A 20,982-nucleotide genomic window follows, 5' to 3' on the forward strand; every position below is an offset into this window, starting at 1 on the left:
TTTTTTCGAGGCTTTGCGTGTAGAGTGGCGGAATTCAACGCCGGGCTGTTTGATGATGTCAGAGCGAAGAAATGAAAATATTAAATAATAATAATTTATTTCCTCCAGCGGACATCAAACTCACGCCCGTTGCGTTACAGTCTTACACCTGTGTCACGATGGCCTTTATCACAATAGGCCTCAATACTTTTATATTTCCTTGAAGATTAATTTTAACAATATTAGTAACTTTCTTCAGAGTTTCTATTCTCTTTTTTTGGGATGTTCGATAATTTTCGAGACCTAAATTGTCTAATGAGACGATAGTATCACTTGTAATCCATACCTATATTATAAATTCGAAAGTAACTCTGTCTGTCTGTCTGTCTGTCTGTCTTTTCCGCAATCAGGGCCAAACCGCTAATTTAATTGTGATAAAATACTCATATAGAGATACTTGAGGGTCCCGGGATGAACATAGGATACTTTTTTTTTCTCATATTTGTAATATTTTCATTATATACCAATATATTAAAATAATTAATTTGACAGGGAATTTATTCCGCCATGTTAATAACAATCGTCGCTACGCGTTGCTAAGCAACAGCTTGCAAAGTTTGCTGTTTTAAGAAAACGTCACCCACAGTGAGTTTGCTTAATGCATACATGGTGCGCGCCGATATAGATTTATACAAATCTCTTTATACAAATCATTAACAAAAATTAGATGATTTCTATAATTTGATATTCATCCTTATGAAAATAAATATAATAGTCACTTTTAGCATTTCATCTAGATGGAAATTATAATTTACTGTATAACATTCTAATAAATAATTAAGATGTGACTGATTCCAAATGACCTAGCCTTCGGGTTGCATAGTATGAGTATGACCGACGCGAACGGGCGGATGACTTTGATGATTTTGTAAATTTTTATAGATTTTCGAATTACTATTATTTTTTATGTAATTATTTGCTGCTTATAATTAATTTATCTCAGTTCGGCTATCTATACCGATGTTATACACTTAAAATATCGTAATTTTAATCATTTGAGATTTTATTTAATATTGTTCGCAAAAATTAATAATTATTTAATATAGAAAAATGTTTAGTACGCGCGCACAGCAAACTTTAGGCTTTTTTTTCTAATATTAAGAATTTCCTTTAGTTACTTTTACTTCTTTGGTTTGTTCATTTCGGTTACTCAGATATTTTTTCTAATAATAAATCTCCACTTTTTATTATTTTTTAACTTATTTTAATTATTTAGGCATATATTTTCGCGGGCGTAGCCGCGTCCGGGCCCACTAGTATAAATATATATCCGTCTAATAAGATTTGAACATGAATTTTCATTTCTTCGCTATCATCTAGAGAGGCAACGCGTTGTTGAGTTCAATTACTCAACTTACATGGAAAGCGAAAGACAGAGTGCATCAACACTACATTCTATCTGTCTACCATAAAAAAAAGTAAATAAAAATTGAATGATGTGGAGACATCACAATAACACAGCAATATTCATCCAAAAAGACCATAAAAATACCAATAAATGGAAACGTTTTTGGAAAATGAAACAGTCGTGATAAACAAACACTTCACCCAATCATCTATAAAGAGAAGAAACTTGATTCTTACATATTAGTTATCGCCATAACCCTCTGAACGTGTTTCCGAAACACTTACACAAATTTAGATATTATTCTAATAGAATAAGGCTTAATTTTGTTTGAGTAATAGCAACGTTGTGTTGTTACGTATGCTTGGAGCTGTCTTTGCCAAGAGCTGTAAATTTTACGCCACTACGGACTTTTTTTTTGTTTTTGTACACAATCTTATAAAGTAAATGACGCCATCATGGTACAGTGCAGTTCAGAAAAAGCTGCGATGATTATAGGTTCAAAAAAGAGATTAATGATCGAATGCTGAAATTCAAAACGCTTTTTCTAAGCTACCAGAGTGAAAAAATTAAAATTCATTCTCTTGAATGGAAAATTCATTCCCTCCAGTGGGAATCAAACCCACATTTGAAGTCAGACGCTGTGACGCTACACCATGACAGCCTATATTTTTTTATTAAAATAAAGTTGCCATCTACCAATTATTAAAAATAAATGAAACTAAAAAAAATCTTTTATTTCTTACATATTTAAAAAAGAATACATTTATCGAATTCTTTATCTAAATCGTACGTATATAATTCTTAAAATATGAAGAATGTACCGAAAAACGTGTTCCAACACAATATTTTCACTGCCTTCGCAATAAAAATGAAAACTGATAAAAATGCTCAGCAAAATACATCATTCATCATAATAAAAGGTATAACTTTGTAGGTTGTGTAGGACTTTTCGTAAACGTTTTATGTTTGTTCGTACTTTAGGCTGTAGGTAGCGAAGTAGATGATAAAAATAACAGCTCTTTGTTTATTTCTACACTTAATTGTGTATGCTTAAACTAGAAGCTAGTAACGAGGCCCCCATTAATAAAAAAAAATATTTAATTTTATTTTTTTTTCCCCGCTCCGGTTCAAAAGAAGCCCTGTAGCATTTATATGAGTCTCAACTGTTAGCCCTAAGCAAGATATTACATATTCAGTGGCGGAGTTTAACGCTGCACTTTGTCTTAGAGCATGGAAATGTAAATAATCTAAATACTACAATGTCCCCAAGTGAATATCGAACCGACCACCACCGCGATTATAATTAGGTGCTGTGCAACTGCGCCATGACAGCTTCTTTACATTCCGCCGAATATATAACAAAAGAAATATATTATGTAAATGCGTTCCACATTGAACTAAAGCAAAGAACTTGGCCTGTTTTAGCACATTACTGAAATAAATCAGGTTTATGTAAGCGTTTTAGGAATAAGAGGGGAACTTCAAGTTATGGTGTTATAAAGAAAAAATATTTGAACACCAGTTATATGTACCATATATTTTGAGGTATTTACTGGAACGTGCAAAGTTATTATGATTGATAAACCCATCGTATCGCATCGTAGTTGAAAAGTATATAACTGCCGATTGTTGAGGGTTCAATTCTATTAAAAGGAATATCTAGTGTTCCAGTATTAGTTTGGATATGGGAGATCTATACTAATATAATAAAGCGGAAGAGTTTGTTTGTTTGTTTGTTTGTTTGTTTGTTTGTTTGTTTGTTTGTTTGTTTGAACGCTAAGATCTCTGGATCTACTGGTCCGATTTACATTGTTTTTGTTTTGTATGAAAGCTGCATTCTTCAGAAGTGCTATAGGCTATATAACATTACATTACACATATATACTAATATATTAAAATACTTTCAAATTTGACATGCAATTTATTCTGCCATGTTAATAACAACCGTCGTTGCTAAGCAACGGTTTGCAAAGTTTCTTTGTTGTTTTAAGAAAACGTCACCCAAAATGAACTTATATTTTGATATTCATCCTTATGAAAATAAATATAAGAGTCACTTTTAGCATTTTATCTAGATGATTGAAATTATAGTTTACTGTATTACATTCTATTCTAATATATAATTATGGAGATGTCACTGATTCGAAATGACCTAGCCTTCAGGCGGCATAGTATGACTGACGCGAATGGGCAGACATTGACGGATTTACAAAATTTTCATACATTTTCGAACTATTGTTAATTTTTATGTAATTATTTTGCTGTTTGTAATTAATTTAAGCTACACTTTAGTTCTCTTCTTCTTTTCTTGGTGTGGTGTAAAGTTTAGTCCTGCGCGACATTGCCCACTACTTTTGATTTAATGTTATCTATACTATTGAAAAGACATTTATATTCAAACACAGTTATATTAAAAATTTATAATCGAAAGTTATTTCATCATCAAGGACGTTTAATGAAGATAATCTTCGGCTTTTAAAGCATATAATTTGGACGTATACTTTTTGAAAATGTAAAATCAAAATAATTCAACGCTGTTTACGGCCGCCACTCTTTCGCTTTATTATATTAGTATAGATTAGATTTTATTCCTATTCGCTAATCCATAATTAATGATTTGTACACTACTCTTCGTCGTCGTTGGTATTATTGTTATTATGTTTCGTTTGGTAAAAATAAAACTAATAATTAATTTGTTGGTGGTTGATTTCTGATTTGGTCAGAATAAGAGAAACATAAGTTATAGGTGATATATAGATTAATATAATTATATACTTATTTTTCTAAGTTAGATTTCGATCTTACAGTGTCGCTATTTTTTTTTTATTTGTGTAAATATAGTATTCAATGAATGAGATTGATCTGTTAAGATTTTATATTATTTTTATTTTTATATTAATATATTAAAATAGATAGTAACCTATAATTATATTTGTTGTAACTTTTACCATTTCAATTATTAAACAAGTTGATTAGTTGATATTTAAATGTATAGATTATAATATATCGTAAATTCAATATAGTAAAAGTGCCGTTTCGCGCATAATTAAATAATAAAGAATATAATAATTTAAAAGATTTTGTGCAATACGTTTGTATTTTTGTTTGATCAATAATAATTTCACAAATACTTATTTGAAAATAATAATAATAATATCGTCTTTTTTATACTTTTAACAGTATAATAAAGTCTTTTTTAATGTTAAGTTTTTTTTTAATAAAACCTTTGTTTATATTTTTCATATTTGACAGTTGTCTTCATTTGTCGTATTTTTATTCATTCGTTTAATACGTGTAGATTTTTTGGACTTTTGCTAAAAAGTTATATATAATCTTTCACAATATTATAATAAATAAATAGGTTGTGTAGTTCGCGATGCCTAGAAGGAAATCTCACCTTTCTCGGCATTCTGCCACAGCGAAACGTCTAAAGCTCATTCGAAGCAATGAAAGCGAAGATGAACGTTCCCAACGTTTAGCTGATCAGAATGCACGGACTTCTAATAACCGAACTCAAGAGACGAGCATTGAATACTCCCAACGTTTGGCTGATCAGAATGCACGGACTTCTAATAACCGAACTCAAGAGACGAGCGTTGAATACTCCCAACGATTGGCTGATCAGAATGCACGGACTTCTAATAACCGAACTCAAGAGACGAGCGTTGAATACTCCCAACGTTTGGCTGATCAGAATGCACGGACTTCTAATAACCGAACTCAAGAGACGAGCGTTGAATACTCCAAACGTTTGGCTGATCAGAATGCACGGACTTCTAACAACCGAGCTCAAGAGACGAGCGTTGAATACTCCAAACGTTTGGCTGATCAGAATGCACGGACTTCTAATAACCGATCTCAAGAAACGAGCGTTGAATACTCCCAACGTTTGGCTGATCAGAATTCACGAGCTGTTAATAACCGAGCTCAAGAGACGAGCGTTGAATACTCCCAACGTTTGGCTGATCAGAATGCACGGACTTCTAATAACCGCGGACAAGAGACTAGCGTTGAGCGCTCCCGACGTTTGGCTGAACAAGATACGAGGACGTCTAATAATCGTGCCCGAGAGTCAAGCGTTAACCGATCTGAACGTCTCAATAGCCAAAACGCAAGAACTACTGCAAGGCGTGCTCAAGAAACATGCGCTGAACGTTCGCAGCGTTTGATAAATCAAAACACACGAGCTGCAGCTACGAGATTACATAGGCAAACTAATCTGTTAAATGCAGCCTTCGCCTACGACTCTAATCTTAATTATTGTACACTAGACGATGTTAAAATTGGTAGAATGAATCATCTTTGCAACAATTGTCAAGCACAGAAATGGAAAACTGAAGCGCCTGGTTTATGTTGCAGCAACGGTAAAGTAGATATTCCTAAAATTCCGGAACCGACACCAGTTTTGAAAGAATTATTATTAGGTAGTCATCCACGTTCAAAGCATCTTTTAAGTCATACAAGGCATTACAATACTCTATTCCAAATGACTTCATTTGGTGCGACAGAAATTCGTGAGGGAAATTTTATGCCAACCTTTAAAATACAAGGACAGGTTTACCACTTGATAGGAAACTTACTTCCTGCTGAAGGTGAGAAATCTGAGTTTTTGCAAATATATTTCGTTTCACTAGCTGATCAGCTATCTTTGCGTTCTAATATTAATCCAAATTTGCGAACTGATCTCATTAATCCTTTGCAAAAAGAGCTACACGATTATAATAGTTATATTCAAAGTTTTAAGTATAATCTTGAAAACAGACCACTACAGGACTTGAAATTAATTATTCATGCTGATTTAAAACCTCCTAATGAACACAGAGGTCGCTACAACGCACCAACTGTAGACGAAGTCGCTATTCTCTTAGTCGACGAGGATAAAGGTCCACGAGACATCGTGTTAAGTACCAGAGATGGTCATCTTCAGAGAGTTTCTGAGTTACACAGAGCATATGACCCGCTGCAATATCCTCTGATGTTTCCTCGAGGAAATAACGGTTACTGTGTCAATATTCAACAACGAAATGTTGCTGCAAGATCGAAAACAGTATCATGTATGCAATTTTATGCTTTTAGGCTAATGGTGAGAGCAAATGATATAAACAGCTTACATTATTTTAGAGGGCTGTTGAACCAATACTGTGTAGATATGGCGGCAAAAATGATTAAAGAGAGGCTTGATTTTATTAGAAAGAATCAAAAAAAATTGAGAGCTGAAGAATATATACATTTACGAGACGCAGTAGTAAATGATCAAAGTATCAATGCTTCCCACATTGGTCAGATTATTATATTGCCGTCTTCATTCACAGGATCTCCACGATACATGAATGAAAAAAGTCAAGATGCTATGACATACGTCAGAAAATTTGGCGGGCCAGATCTTTTCATCACTTTCACTTGCAATCCAGAGTGGGCAGAAATAAAAAATGAGTTATTTCCCGATCAAAAACCGCAAGATAGACATGATATAGTTTCTAGGGTATTTCATTTGAAACTCAAAATTATGATTAACCTTTTAACAAAAAAAAATATTTTTGGATCAAGTAAGGCATTTGTTTACAGCGTTGAATGGCAGAAAAGAGGACTACCTCATGCACATATTCTGTTATGGCTAACAAATAAAATACCATCAGATTCTATAGACGACATTATAAGGGCTGAAATACCCGACAAGGAGCAGGACCCTGAACTTCACAACATTGTGGTAAAAAACATGGTCCATGGCCCTTGCGGCTCCCATAATCCAATGTCACCATGCATGATAGAAAATATTTGTTCCAAAAAATTTCCGAGGAGGTTACTTATTGATACACAAACTGGTGATGATGGTTATCCTAATTATAGACGAAGAGCTCCAGATTGCGGAGGAAATACATGTGTACTCAAAGTAAAAGGAACTGAAATGGAAATAGACAATAGATGGGTTGTGCCTTATAATCCAGTTTTATTGCGAATTTTTAATTCACACATTAACGTAGAATTTTGCCACTCAGTTAAAGCCATAAAATATATATGCAAGTATATTCATAAGGGTTGTGACCAAGCTACGTTCACAGTGCAAAGCAAGAACGAGGTCGAAAAATATATTAATGGTCGCTACCTTAGCTCCTCCGAAGCTGTTTGGAGAATCTTTCAGTTTCCTATCCACGAGCGCTACCCGGCAGTAATTCATTTGGCTGTCCATTTGCAGAACGGCCAAAGAATATATTTCAATGAAGAAAACTTTCAAGATCGCGTCATTAACCCTCCTGTATCGACTCTTAATGCCTTTTTCGAACTCTGTAGAAATGATGATTTCGCTAAAACATTGCTATATATTGAAGTACCTCAATATTATATTTGGGAATGTAATAAATTTTCTAGACGAAAACGCGGGCAAGATGTAGATGGGTTCCCTGGAATTAAAAAAGATTCGGCTTTAGGCCGTGTTTACAATGTTCGTCCAGCACAAACGGAATGTTTTTACTTAAGAATGCTATTGATGAACGTACGAGGACCAACTTCTTTCCGAAATCTTAGAACTGTAAACGGTATTACTATGGCCACGTACCAAAGCGCTTGCAAAGAACTAGGATTATTAGAAGGAGATGAACATTGGGAAAATACTCTTTCAGATGCTGCTGTTTCTGAATCAGCCGCTAAATTAAGAGAGTTATTTGCTATTATATTAATATTTTGTCAGCCATCTGAACCACTGAAATTATGGAGAAAAAATTGTAATCGTTTATGTGAGGATATAATAAATAGAGTTCGTAATGAAAATCACGACCACCTTTTGCGTTGCACTAAAGAAATACACAATGAAGGCCTGATATTGATTGAAAATAAAATTTATGAAATGTCCGAAAAATCTCTTAAAGACTTTGGTCTTCCTTCCCCGATTCGTAATAATTCAAATAATGTAGAACCTCAGGAAGAAATTTTACGGAAATCATATGACATCAATGATTTACATAATTTTATTTCTAATAATATTTCCAAGTTAGTACCTGATCAGGTATTTACTTATAATTCAGTTGTAAACAGTGTTTTGGCTGAGAAAGGCAAAATATTTTTTTTAGATGCTTCAGGTGGCACGGGAAAAACCTTTGTGACCAATTTAATATTAGCCAAAGTTAGGGCACAGGGTAAAATCGCCATAGCCGTTGCGTCATCAGGTATTGCAGCAACATTATTGAGAGATGGAAGAACTGCTCACTCTACGTTTAAGTTGCCCCTTAATGTTTCACTTGATAGAGATAATGTGTGCTCCATTCGAAAAAATGGTCCTTTGGGCAAAGTGCTGCAAGATGCGAGCCTCATAGTATGGGATGAGTGCACTATGACTCATAGAGCTCACGTTGAGGCTTTAGATAGGACGCTTAAGGATCTACGAAATTCAAATAAAGCTATGGGTGGAGTCACTATGATGTTTTCCGGTGACTTTAGACAAACATTGCCTGTAATAGTTAGGGGAACTAGAGCAGATATTATCAAGTCATGTTTGAAGTCATCCCCGTTATGGAAATCTATAGATATTCTAAAACTTTCAACTAACATGAGGAGTTATCACGGTGGAGGCACCTCAGATTTTGAAAACAAACTCTTATTAATCGGGGAAGGGAAAGTACCTGAATCAGACGACAAAAAAATTTCCTTAGATAAAGACCTTGGTAGAATTGTAACAAATATTGAAGACCTGATATTAAAAGTGTACCCAAATGTAGCCAATATACACCAACAAAATCATCAATGGATGTGTGAGAGGGCAATTTTAGCTGCGAAAAATTCAAACGTTGATGCTATCAATGAAAAAATTATAGCTAAATTACCAGGTGACAGCATCAATTATGTTTCCATTGATGCTGTTGTGGATCAAGAAGATGCGATTCATTACCCCCAAGAATTTTTAAATTCTTTGAATCCGTGCGGGCTACCTCCCCATTTACTAAAATTGAAAATCGGCACGCCCATAATTTTGTTACGGAATCTACACCCACCAAGTTTATGCAATGGCACTAGATTACAAGTGAAATTTCTGCGAAGTAATGTCATAGGGGCCGTAATTTTGACTGGACCAGCCATTGGTCAAACAGTGCTGATTCCACGAATTCCCATGGTTCCAACAGATTTGCCTTTTAGTTTTAAAAGGATACAATTTCCAGTTAGAACATCATTTGCCGTCACAATCAATAAAGCGCAGGGACAAACTTTCAAGCATATTGGGATTGATTTAAGGGAATGCTGTTTTGCTCACGGGCAATTATATGTTGCTTTATCTAGATCCGGGTGCGGTGAAAACCAATATATTTTGATGCCTGAAGAAAATAAAACAAAAAATATTGTATATACAGAAATATTGTAATATAATACTGTAAATAATAAAAAAATATTGTATATACAGAAATATTGTAATATAATAGCTTTAACTCATTTTAAATTTTTTTCTTTTATTTTGACCCGAGATCTCATTTTTTTTTTTTTCTTTTATTAAAACAACAAAGGTTCTGGTATTTGAAAGAAACGAAGAGAGGACGGAACGCAATGTCCGTGTGATTGGTAAGATATTAGAACGAGTGAATGAGGTGGTATACTTGAGGAGTATGTTCAGTAGAGATGGAAGATACAGGGTTAACGGAGCCTTAGCTGCATTGATGAGACGGTGAAACGTCAGCACAGCTGCGCATTTGGCCGTACACAATGCAGTGTTGGTACCGATGTTGTTATACGGCAGCGAAACGTGGGTATTACAGAAGAAGAATGAGAGAAAGATTAATCCCGTGGAGATGCGATCTCTTTATAGGATATGCGGAGTCAGTTTAGCTGATCGAATCCGCAATGAAGAGATACACAGAATGGCAGATACTAACAAGGAAGCGACGGTGAAAATGAAGAAGAACATGTTCAGCTGGTTTGGGCACGTTGAACGAATGAGTGAAGAAAGAATAGCAAAAAAACTTATGATGGAAAAGTGAGTGGTAAGAGAGGTAAGGGAAGACCTCGGTTTACCTTAAAAAACACAGTATCAAATATACTGGAGGAAGGTCACGTAAAAAGCATGGGGACCCCCTGAAGGGCATGTATGAAGAGGTTGATGACAGTGGACGAGGCGAAAGAGGTATGTAGAGATCGTAGCATTTGGCGCTCCGTTCTCTCTGACCACCCCGCTACGGATAAAGCGTGAAGTTAAGTTATTTTGACCCGAACGAAGTCGGGATGGGCCGCTAGTAATTTAATAAAATGAATAGATTATATTTGATTACCACGTAAAACAACAGGTCCATGCTTTTTACCAGATAGCAGTGGCGTGGCAGTGGAATAGAGTCTGACTGTAAATGCATCAGTTGACGGTTCGATTCCCAGTCAAGGCAATGAATAATTTTCATTTTCTCGCTTTGGCAAAAATATTGGGCAGAGAATGGTGCACAGAGTGGTTTAACTGTTATATGCGACATATTAAAAACGCCGTTTCCATGTTTTTTTTTAACATTCACATGTTTTCCACTGACAGAAGAACTTAGTGCGACGTTTTAACTGCATTCTTTAGAGACATTTCACGTAGCGAAATGCAACAACGCGTTATTTAATTTAATTTCATTTCCCCGCGGTGTTAAGTTCCGTAATTCAATATCTCGAAAAATTATAAGTGGAAGTAGGACATGAAGTGTTTCCCCCTACCATGCTGTGCGGGAAAATGCGTGAAGTTAATATTCTCATGCATTGAACCTTAACCCTTATCGAGTATAAACAACATTTTCCATTTGTACTATAAGGACTTCTACTTTGACAAATTTGATATCATCATGACAGTACATCAATATTATGTATTACACTACTTAAGATGAGCAAGCGTGATGCTCCCTTCCAGTTAAGTGCTCGTCCTGTTTTAGTATATAATTTTTATCTTTCTCTTATATATTAATCTTATGTTTAGAAAGGGGTAGGCTAAAAGTATAAAGTGGAGAACAACTCCGTTTCTCATTTTCATTTTGATAGATGTCATATTATTTATTAAGTTGGCGTAGTTCAAAGCTACGGTCTTAAACGGTAGATGATTCTAGAGTAGTACTTGGCGTCTAGGAATATAGCAATAGATTAAGAGGTATGACAGGATAAAAATATATAACTGGCTTATATTAGTTACCCTGTTCATCCTCAAATTTTATTGTTAGCAGAGAAAATTATAAAATAAATGTATCTCGTATTTTATAGAATATGTTGAGTAAACCTAGTATAATGTTAATATTAGTTAGTTTGTTACGCTTTCACGCCAAAATTACTTAACCGTTTGTCATGAAACTTTTTATATGTATTCTAGTATTAGAATATATTGTTATATATATATATATAATCTACATAGGATACTTTATATAAAAATAAATTTAAGTAGCCTATAAAATAACTTTTACTGCCAAAACACAGACAATTTAATATATATGTATATTTATTAATTACCAAACAATATAAATCAACCCAAAATTTAAATCTCCACTAAATCTAATACGTTTTTAAGCCGACATCGTAACGTAGTCGTCACGTCGAGATGAATCAATTCGCCGGAAGTCGACCAGCTCTCTGTGGCGTGACTTACGATCCACATCCGTTCGCCATATTTGCTTTACTTCCACCACTTCCGGTATCGGTTACATAACTGATAAAGCTCTTTAATCATATATTTATATTTGTGAGATGGTCTATTGTTACATTGTTTTTTCGAATTATTTAAGCTGTGTTAATTTATTTATAGAGATAAAGTTTACAGCGAGAATTGTCATGCTGATGTGTTTTATATAAGAAGTATGTACCAGTTTTAATTTATATCATCAGCTTCATCCTGTATCCTATACACAGCAGGGTAGGCAGAGGGAACCTAGTGTTCCCAGTGGGAACTTCTCTATGCGGGATACAGCGTGAAGCGGAAAATAGTATTTTGTTTTATTAGTTCGATTGCTACTTGGAAGAATTATTTTATTTCATTTCTCTACTCGCGGCGACACAAAGAATAGAGGGGCTTATCACTAGGTTCCCACTGCCTACTTTGTTAACGGGATACAGCGTGATAAGCTAAAAAACAAAAAATAGACTTATGTTAATTGTAACCTTATTTAAAAACCATCTATCAATCTTAAATTTAAATGAAACAAGAAACTGTTCACAAAATTAATTTTAGTGTCTAACATCAAAAACAACAAAGGGAAATTAATAAGGGAAACATTTTAAATCAAACGTTGTACATTGTTTTCTTCCCACACCATGATATTTAAAATGGCGTGAAAATTTTCCAATTTAGATAAATTTTGACACAAGACTGGCACTTTCAAATACGGACTTTTGAAGGAAATTAAATTATCGCCCGTTCCCCGTATTCTAGAAATTATTCTGTCAATAATTCTGGAGTAGTAATTTAGTTATTTTCATGTCAGTATCTATATAAAATGGAATAATAGGGATCGAACCTACAACCAGTCGTGTTTACAGTAAAAACTCTTATGGCACCGGATGCCGGCATCTCTAGTAAGAGATGCCACCGATAGTAAAACAAAAAATAAATGGCAAAAAATAGCTTAAAACGAAAAAATAAAACATAGCACGATGCATTGCAGTATGAAACTTAAAATTTTATCGCGCACTTGTTCTCGTCCATGACTTTGTGTAGGTACTTGATCTGTACAGCTGTTACGTTTAAAATTTTATTTCTTTGTGTTTCTTTAGGGATTTTTAAAAATATCTGCACTCTTAGTGATATCATATACTCCCGAAGGAACTCGTCAAATTTCTTCACTTATTCTTCTCACAATATTTTATTAATCAAAATGCAGTTAAAGATTTAAGTAGTCATATTTTTATTTGTTTATTACCAGTTTGCGTCGACAAATACATGATATATTTCGAATACCCATAAATTATTTTTCCTCATAAGTTTGAGGTCAGTCGTGGCGCAGGGGTTGCAAAATCGACGATTGTGGGTTCCCTTCCCACTCGCGGATATGAATTATTTAGTATTTTTATTTCTTCGCTCTTATAACAAGGCGTTAAGTGCCGCTCGCAATGCCTCGAAAATTCGATTCCACCGAATTTTGTGGGGAACGGAGCGGAAGAATCTTAATGGGAGCGGAGTGTATTAACAAGAAGTTTCCGGGTTCCTTCTGCCTTATCCTGCTATGTGCAGAATACACCGTGAATCTAAAAAAAGATAAATATATTTCAGAAAAAAAACATATAAAATATCTGTTTCAAATACAGCATCAATTTTATATATTCCAAAATTGAGATAAAATAGAACGTCCCAGTTAATTGGTAGGTAAGTGATGTTCTGAATTTTATCATTTTTACCGAATCCGAGACTATTGCACTTCAATTTTGATTTTTTATAGAAAATATTATTTTCAATATTCGTTATAGTGATTCTCTTGAAAACAAATATTGTTTCAAAAAATATTGATATTTGTAATATTATATAAATATCGTTAAACGGAAGCTTCTATTTTTTAAAAAAATATAGACTTTATTATTTATACATATACTTAATGAAGTAGGTTTGGTCAGCTATATTTAATTTAAATAGCCTTAACTACATCTAATCGCAATAAATTTTCGTAGTTAAACACTATGGGAAATAAATATAAATAACAGTATTTATGTTACTTACCAAATATTTTAGAAGAAATTTGTCAAGTCATGCAATACTAAATTGAAGGTTGGGACGCTATCTGTTCATAACAATAAAATATTATGGGCAAAAATTTTGCAAGCTCTCAGAGTTACCCTTCAATCCCCTCTTGCTAAGACGTAATTTTATATAGACATCGTAAATTGAAAAAAAATCAAGGATATGAATAAAATATAAATCTTTATGTAACACTTGACAGTATTTCGATGTACGTGGATTCAAATATTTAAGAGGGAAACAATAGAAACTTTCGATTTGCTGCAATTGGAATATTTCTGATGTAATGGATATTGTGGCTTGTCTACTTTCACCCTCCTTTTCCTAATACAATTTTTTAGATGCGGCTTCATTCGCATAGTTTAGTGGAAACAACTAAAAGTTATATATAGCCTTCCCAGATAACGCAAACTGAAACGCGGTAACTATTAGTGTTGCCTTTCTCGATCCATTAAATGTCCAATCCAAAAAGTTTTTTTACAATTCGTACCAGTAGGCTTACTTGAATCCAATAAACACTACAGATTTATAATTTTCGTATAATAACTTTAAATGAACCAAAAGTAACGAAAGTTGTAATTTGATAAGACACTTCAACCGAAATGTTTTTCCTCATATAATTCTCGACTGATAAAAACAATGAGGTAGACAAAGAATCTATACTTAACTATACCTAATACATCTCTATTCTCCTATGTTTCCGTTTATTTTGGAATATATTAGTTTTTATGGGGTGGATGCGCCTTTATATACTATCCATACTAGTATTATAAAAATAAGAATTTGTTTGTATGAAGGCACTTATCTCCGGAACTACTACTTCATTTATTTTGTACAATAAATGTCGTGAATATGTTATATCTATAAATAGGAATTCAATTGTTCACTTTTTCTAACCAGACCAAATAAAACTAAAAGCAATACAACAGCTATTGAAAAGATTTGAAAAGCCAAAAAATACGGCAAAGATACTCGTCGTATACATACATAAAATGAAAGATGAATTTTTAAAATACGTTAGGTTATTTGTCGAGCGAGCGAACGATGTTTGCCTAGCAGATATCTATCGCGATATATTGCAATTGAAATGTGCTTAAATCCAATTCCTATTTTATATCCATTACATTTTTAAGATATTGCCAGTACTCTTTAAGTTACATTTTCTTTATATAGGTGTATTTTTTTGAATATTTATATTAATATTTAAATCACCTGAGGCCAGACGTTCTCAATATACCACTTATTACTTCTTTCACCTCGTCCATTGTCATAAACCTCTTCATACATTCCAGGGGATCCTACTGCTTTTAACTATCTACATTGTATCCTCGAAGGTTAAACGAGATCTTCCTCTTTGCATCTATTCTTTACAGCACACCTCTGTACAGCACCTCTGTACAGCATTCTTCATCTTTCTTTCATTCTTCTTTAGTAATATTTCACAGCTGTGGCTGCCGTGCTGTAGGAGAAGTTAATTCAATTACAGGCAGCAATACGCCTTTTCACCTTTACTTCCCGTCTGTAATATATTATGAATAGATTTTTTTTTTTATTCGACACGTAAAGCAAGGCGCGGTGGTGTTCGCCTGTAATGCCCATGGGATACACAGTGAATGATTGCTATCGAAAAAAATATCCATTTTGATTAACATCGTTAAATTTGATTATAGGCATTTTTTGTTTTGTTTAAGTGTAAGCTGTCGCGGTACAGTTGGAATGTGATTGTTCTTGATATAGTTATGGGTTTGATTTACATACTACAAATATCTATATGATTAATATTAAATTTTCTTCGATCTGGCTAGAAATGTAAGAAAACTTGATATATAATGTTAGTTTTTAATATTATGCTTGTTTAATAATATAATTCATTATAATATCCTATGTATTTTTTTTTGTTAATTGAACTTTAAATTCTAAAAAAAAATTTACGTAAATCACCGATTTTTTAAATAACAAACGATTTTAAATGACTTAACTTAGATTTTTTAAATGACTAAAGTTTTAATGTCATAATTATAGGAAAAAAATAAATAAAATTAGTTATAGTACTGTTGAAGTGCTTCAATTCACGAACTACAAGTGATCTTGACTTTACAAAGAATTCTGGGTCAAAGGCTACTTTTCCGTTCGAATCGGCTCAAAACTTTCTTTCGTTCCTCATTATTATTGGAAGAGAGAGTATGATTTTCGGGAAAAAAATATTCATGCTTTTGGAGGACCTATATAGTATATACACTTCACCTAAAGAGAACCTAGTCTTAGGACATTGGTCTGGCGAAACTCTACGCTGCATTTTGTCTAACACAGTGGACGAAAATAAAAAAAAACATAATTCCCCTTATGATTATCGAACAAACATCATTAAGGTGCTATTAGTAATAAATACCACAAATAAACATGCACGGAAATCGAACCCGCAAACATCATTAAACGCGAGAATTACCGGGTTTCAATTTGAACTAATTTAGTTCAATTACATAAAGCCTTGGTGGTATATTCAATAGTATATAATATTCTGCTTACGCAACATGAAATGGTTAATTACGTTATTATATTATTATTACAATGTATGCTCCTGGCATATATGTGTATATATATTTAGCTGCAAATTCTAAAGGAAAGTCACTCGAGGAAATTAAATATTTAATGTTTTCATTTTTCCGCTCTGGTATCTTGGCAAATCATAGCGTTAAGTTCCGCCAATTAACAAGCATTTTTTTTTAAATTCAGCGGAAAGCGGCGAATGGAAGTGACTTAACGGGAACAGATCGTCTTAATTTCCTTGTTAAATTAGTTTAATAATTAAGTTCCCTGGTTCCTCTGCCATGCTGCACGAGATACATCGTGAACTAAAAAAAATGATACCCAGTAACTTAGCAGTTTAAAGTAATATATATAAGAATTCGAAAACTGAAATAAGGAAATTAGCGTTCAACTACACAAACAAATTCATTCAACAATATTAGTATACATACATACAGTGTCCAGGAAGTAGGTACGAATGCCTATTTCATTTTGTACTATGACAGATGGTAGGCGAGGTATTTTTAATTTATTATCCGATATGCTCTCCATAAATAACCTGAGCGTTTGAAAATCAGAAAATAGCCTGAAAATCAAACCAAAATTAACTGAAACAAAAGCGACGGTCATATCTTCAAATACCGATCAAGTAAGGAAAGAGTGTCTTAACAGTGGTCTTTATTTTTGAAGTGTTAAATTTGATAGGAAAGTATGTCTTAGTGACTTGAACGATTTCTAGGAGAGGTACCGATTTAAGTCTCGTCACACTCAAATTATTAAACGTTTTCTAAAAAAAAATTGCATTTATTTTCTAGAAACGCTACATGCTTTTTTTAGAAAAGATAGGCAAAGATTTACCCGCTTGTAAACAAGATATGCATAAAGCTAAAAAAAGAAACAACTGATAACTAAAAATACATACATTCAAATCCATTAAATTAAAATCTTACTAAATTATGCAGAATCTTATATTACATTTTTCATTAAAACAGTTGTATAGAATGTAAATAAGACATATTTTCGTGCATTTCGTTCGATCTTACTCGTAAATCCTTATTCGACGGAGCGTAAGAAAAATTTTCCATATCTGGAAATCCACGCGAGCGACGCTCCATACACTTGACCTACCTAATACGCTTAAATCACGTTGGAAGCTGTTAGATGTAAAATTTATTAAAAGTGGTATAATTGTAGAATACTGTGCCATCTTGCAAGTTTACAGAGAAACTAGCTTCACGCTATATCACGCACAAAACAGGGAGCGAGAGTAGGAAGTGCCGTTATACATTTTCCGTGGAATTCTCGAGGCATTTCGGAGCTCAACGCCGCGCGTTTACCTTATTACCAGAGCGAGGAAATGAAAATAATAAACTTAGACTAAGTAACGCAATAATATTATTCATCAGTGCATTTATTACAGACTTTTACATATGTAGTACTTTTACAAATGATTTATAATTTGAGCATTTTACTTGCGGTGTTGAGACCCATCACGCAACACGCAATGCCTTCAGAATTCAGCAAAAAATGCTAGTGAAGTGCTTAACACTAGGTTCCCAGGTTCCCTCTGCCTACCCCACGCTCGACTATATTTGTCAAATTTAGAGCTCATAAACTGGGTAAATCGGCAAGCGCACTTAGAAGGAATAGTTCCTCGTCAATAGTTAGTTATATATTGTTATGGGATGTAACAAACTTGGGCCCCCGCGTCGCCCCTTCACCTCCGCATCGAGCCGGAGCAATGAGAACATGTCAAATTATACCTTCAAATAAGGAAATAATAATAACGAGACAATAATGAACGAGCGGCAGTTCTAGGTAAAATGTATTTTTTTTTCTAAAAGTGTTACTATAATAAAAAAAAAAATGTTAAATTATACAAATATTATGTAACATTATTAAAAGTCAACATATTTATGTTAATTTTAAGAAAACAAAAAGTTACATATAATCAAACTTGGGTATGGGATAAAAATGGGGCAGGGGCGCTTCTAGTGTTAACACTAGGTTTTCCCTCTGCCTACCTTGCAGTTTGCGGGATACAGCATGAAGCAAATTAAATCTATATATTAATACGTAATGCTAAATATTTTTTTAGGAAAATTTTGCAGTAATATAGAGAAAGAGTACAAAATACTAGTAATATAGAGAAAGAGTACAAAATATATATTATATAACTTTTATGTAAATAATATATTAAAAACATAACCAATTGTCAAATTTTATACCATTTCTAAGCACGAAGTTTAAGCTGTATCCCGTTTACGTTTTCGCTGAATTATCTCGTCGTAGCAGGCGTCTTTCCAGACTTCATTATTAAACCGATTAGCAGCTGGAAAGCGCTGTTTATACCGTTATACCAGAAGATACTTAAGTTAAGCTCAGCTCGGTTAAAATGCTGGGTGCAATTTTTTAAGCGCTTTTTTAAGCTTTGTGGGATGGAGGATGCAAAGTTTATTTTTTTTTATTTTAAAAGGTTTTCGTTTAATAGATTTGGTATTGAGATAAGAAAGAGTTTTTTTTTTATTTAAATTATTATAATTATTTATATTCTCCACTCTCGTTTATTATATTCACTTATAAATTCATATGATATTGCACGGCCGCTCGGAGCAGTGGAACAGTTGTTAACTCTAGGTTCGATTACCACTTAGGAGAACTAATTCTTTTCATTTTCTAACTCTGGGAAGCTCCGCGCTGTATTCCGCTACTAAACAAGCAATATCACGAAAGTTTGACGTTCCGTGGAAACGGAATGCTTAACCCTGCTATCTTTTTTAAAAATATATCTTTTATTTCTTTGCTCCGGTAACAAGGCAAGGGGCGTATTTGAGCTCCGCAACTCAACACGCAATGCCTTAGAGAATTAGGCGGAATGTGGAGAACGGAAGTGTCACAGTTGAGATTCACGCTCTATCCCGCACAAAGCAATGTAGGTAGACAGAACCTGAGAACCTAGTTTTAAGATATTTCCGTTCCACTTTATTCTCAAGTCATTACATGTTGAGTGGTGGAACTCAACGCCGCGTGAAGTTAATATAATATAAAAAACCCATACATATCATATGTATATAATATATTTTGTATGTGTTAAGTATACAAAGGCAATGTCTAAGCAAAATGGAATTCTTCTTTTACAGTAACCCTTGTCAGTATACCATCTGGTATAAGGTAAGTGTGGAATTCTCAACGATTCATTGTTTTTTTGCACCTTTAAGGAATGTATCATATGGAATTCTTTTTTTGTGTATTTTTTTTCTTAATTAACTCTTAGTGGTAAGATATTCTGTTTTCTTTTTAATCAAAGTCAAATCTATTTCATCCATGTATGTTCTTCACGTATTTCTTCTTCATAGGTTATTAGGCATATTGACAGGAATTCGAAGTGAGGATATTTATTACATTACATTTATTTTTCTCGTAAAAAACTTCAAGGGCATACCGTAGTACTTTGTCTGCAACTAAAGAAACGAAAATATATTTTTAAATTTAATAACTCCCCCGAACACAGTCCAACCCTTCTCAAGTAAGATAAGAGGGCGTCAATGTCTTATCTACCCCTATGTATATACATAGAAAACTCTTCCGTTATTGAGTTACTTACAGTTGAAACTGTTGGTGGAAATTCGACATGTAGGTAGGTTCCTTGTCAAGTTTAGGGGAGTACTAAGAAATTTTCTAAGTTCCTTCGGGAAAAGGAATATTCTTCCCAATTCCTGAACTTCGCGCTTTTTTGTTTACGTTTCGAATCGAATCAAAACCGTTGCACTAACAGTCAGATGCTGCACCACTGTGACCTGCCAGCCTCATATATTTTTATTTGATTACATTGCTATCCTACCCTCTAAAGTTTTTATTATAGAAAGTTAAACACTGTATTCCGCACATAGCAAGGTAGCAGAAGGAACATGGAACGCTCATTACCAGAGAGAGGCAATGAAAATATAAAAAATATATATTACCCCTAGTGGGAATCGAGTCCACAACCATCGCATTTACGGTTACACGTTTGTACCTCTGCGCCACTAGAGCTTTGAGAATATAAATTATGGAAAGTAGGTTCTAAATCATTTATCTTGAAGGCATAGTGCAATAACCGTCTCGAACTATTAAGAATGAAACAACGCCCCACATTTACAGCGAAACTCCCCATTAATTGGAAAACTTTTAGTATAAGAAGAAAAAAAACGGAAAGTTTAATTTCATTACAGAGAGATTACTCGAGCTTTGTTGTTCTAATGATAACGAAACCAAATAAAATGTAAGTTTTACAAACTGTAACTTTAAAGAACTTTGAGGAACTAACTAGTTTCTAAGATAATTGGATAACTTTTTTAGTTAAAATACAATTGTTATTTATTTTCAGTTACTTATTTCGTGTTAATCAGCGTGCAAATTACATAATTAATTATTATTTAGA

At 33.6% G+C, this 20,982-nt stretch overlaps 2 protein-coding genes across 2 annotated transcripts in view; one reads left to right on the forward strand and one right to left on the reverse strand.

The window, feature by feature from the left end:
* Grip (Glutamate receptor interacting protein) overlaps nt 1-20,982 on the reverse strand; it is a 227,060-nt gene that overhangs the window by 57,092 nt on the left and 148,986 nt on the right. The gene's annotated exons all lie outside the window — the stretch shown is intronic.
* LOC146532881 (uncharacterized) lies at nt 4,637-10,344 on the forward strand. The gene is made up of 2 exons (XM_085196195.1): nt 4,637-9,658; nt 10,104-10,344. Exons 1-2 carry the CDS (start codon nt 4,764-4,766, stop codon nt 10,342-10,344), a joined length of 5,136 nt encoding a protein of 1,711 aa, XP_085052321.1. The 5' UTR covers nt 4,637-4,763.

This window comes from Heliconius melpomene, chromosome 13 (genome assembly GCF_056956725.1).
Source record: "Heliconius melpomene rosina isolate 202511_hmr_F chromosome 13, ASM5695672v1, whole genome shotgun sequence".
Taxonomy (NCBI): Eukaryota; Metazoa; Arthropoda; class Insecta; order Lepidoptera; family Nymphalidae; genus Heliconius; species Heliconius melpomene.

Excerpts from the sequence above, each read along its gene's own strand:
- LOC146532881 (XM_085196195.1), top strand. The coding sequence starts at position 4,764 with ATGCCTAGAAGGAAATCTCACCTTTCTCGGCATTCTGCCACAGCGAAA. Across the intron at positions 9,659-10,103 it reads GTTGCTTTATCTAGATCCGG|CGAAACGTGGGTATTACAGA; the intron begins GTGCGGTGAAAA and ends GTTATACGGCAG.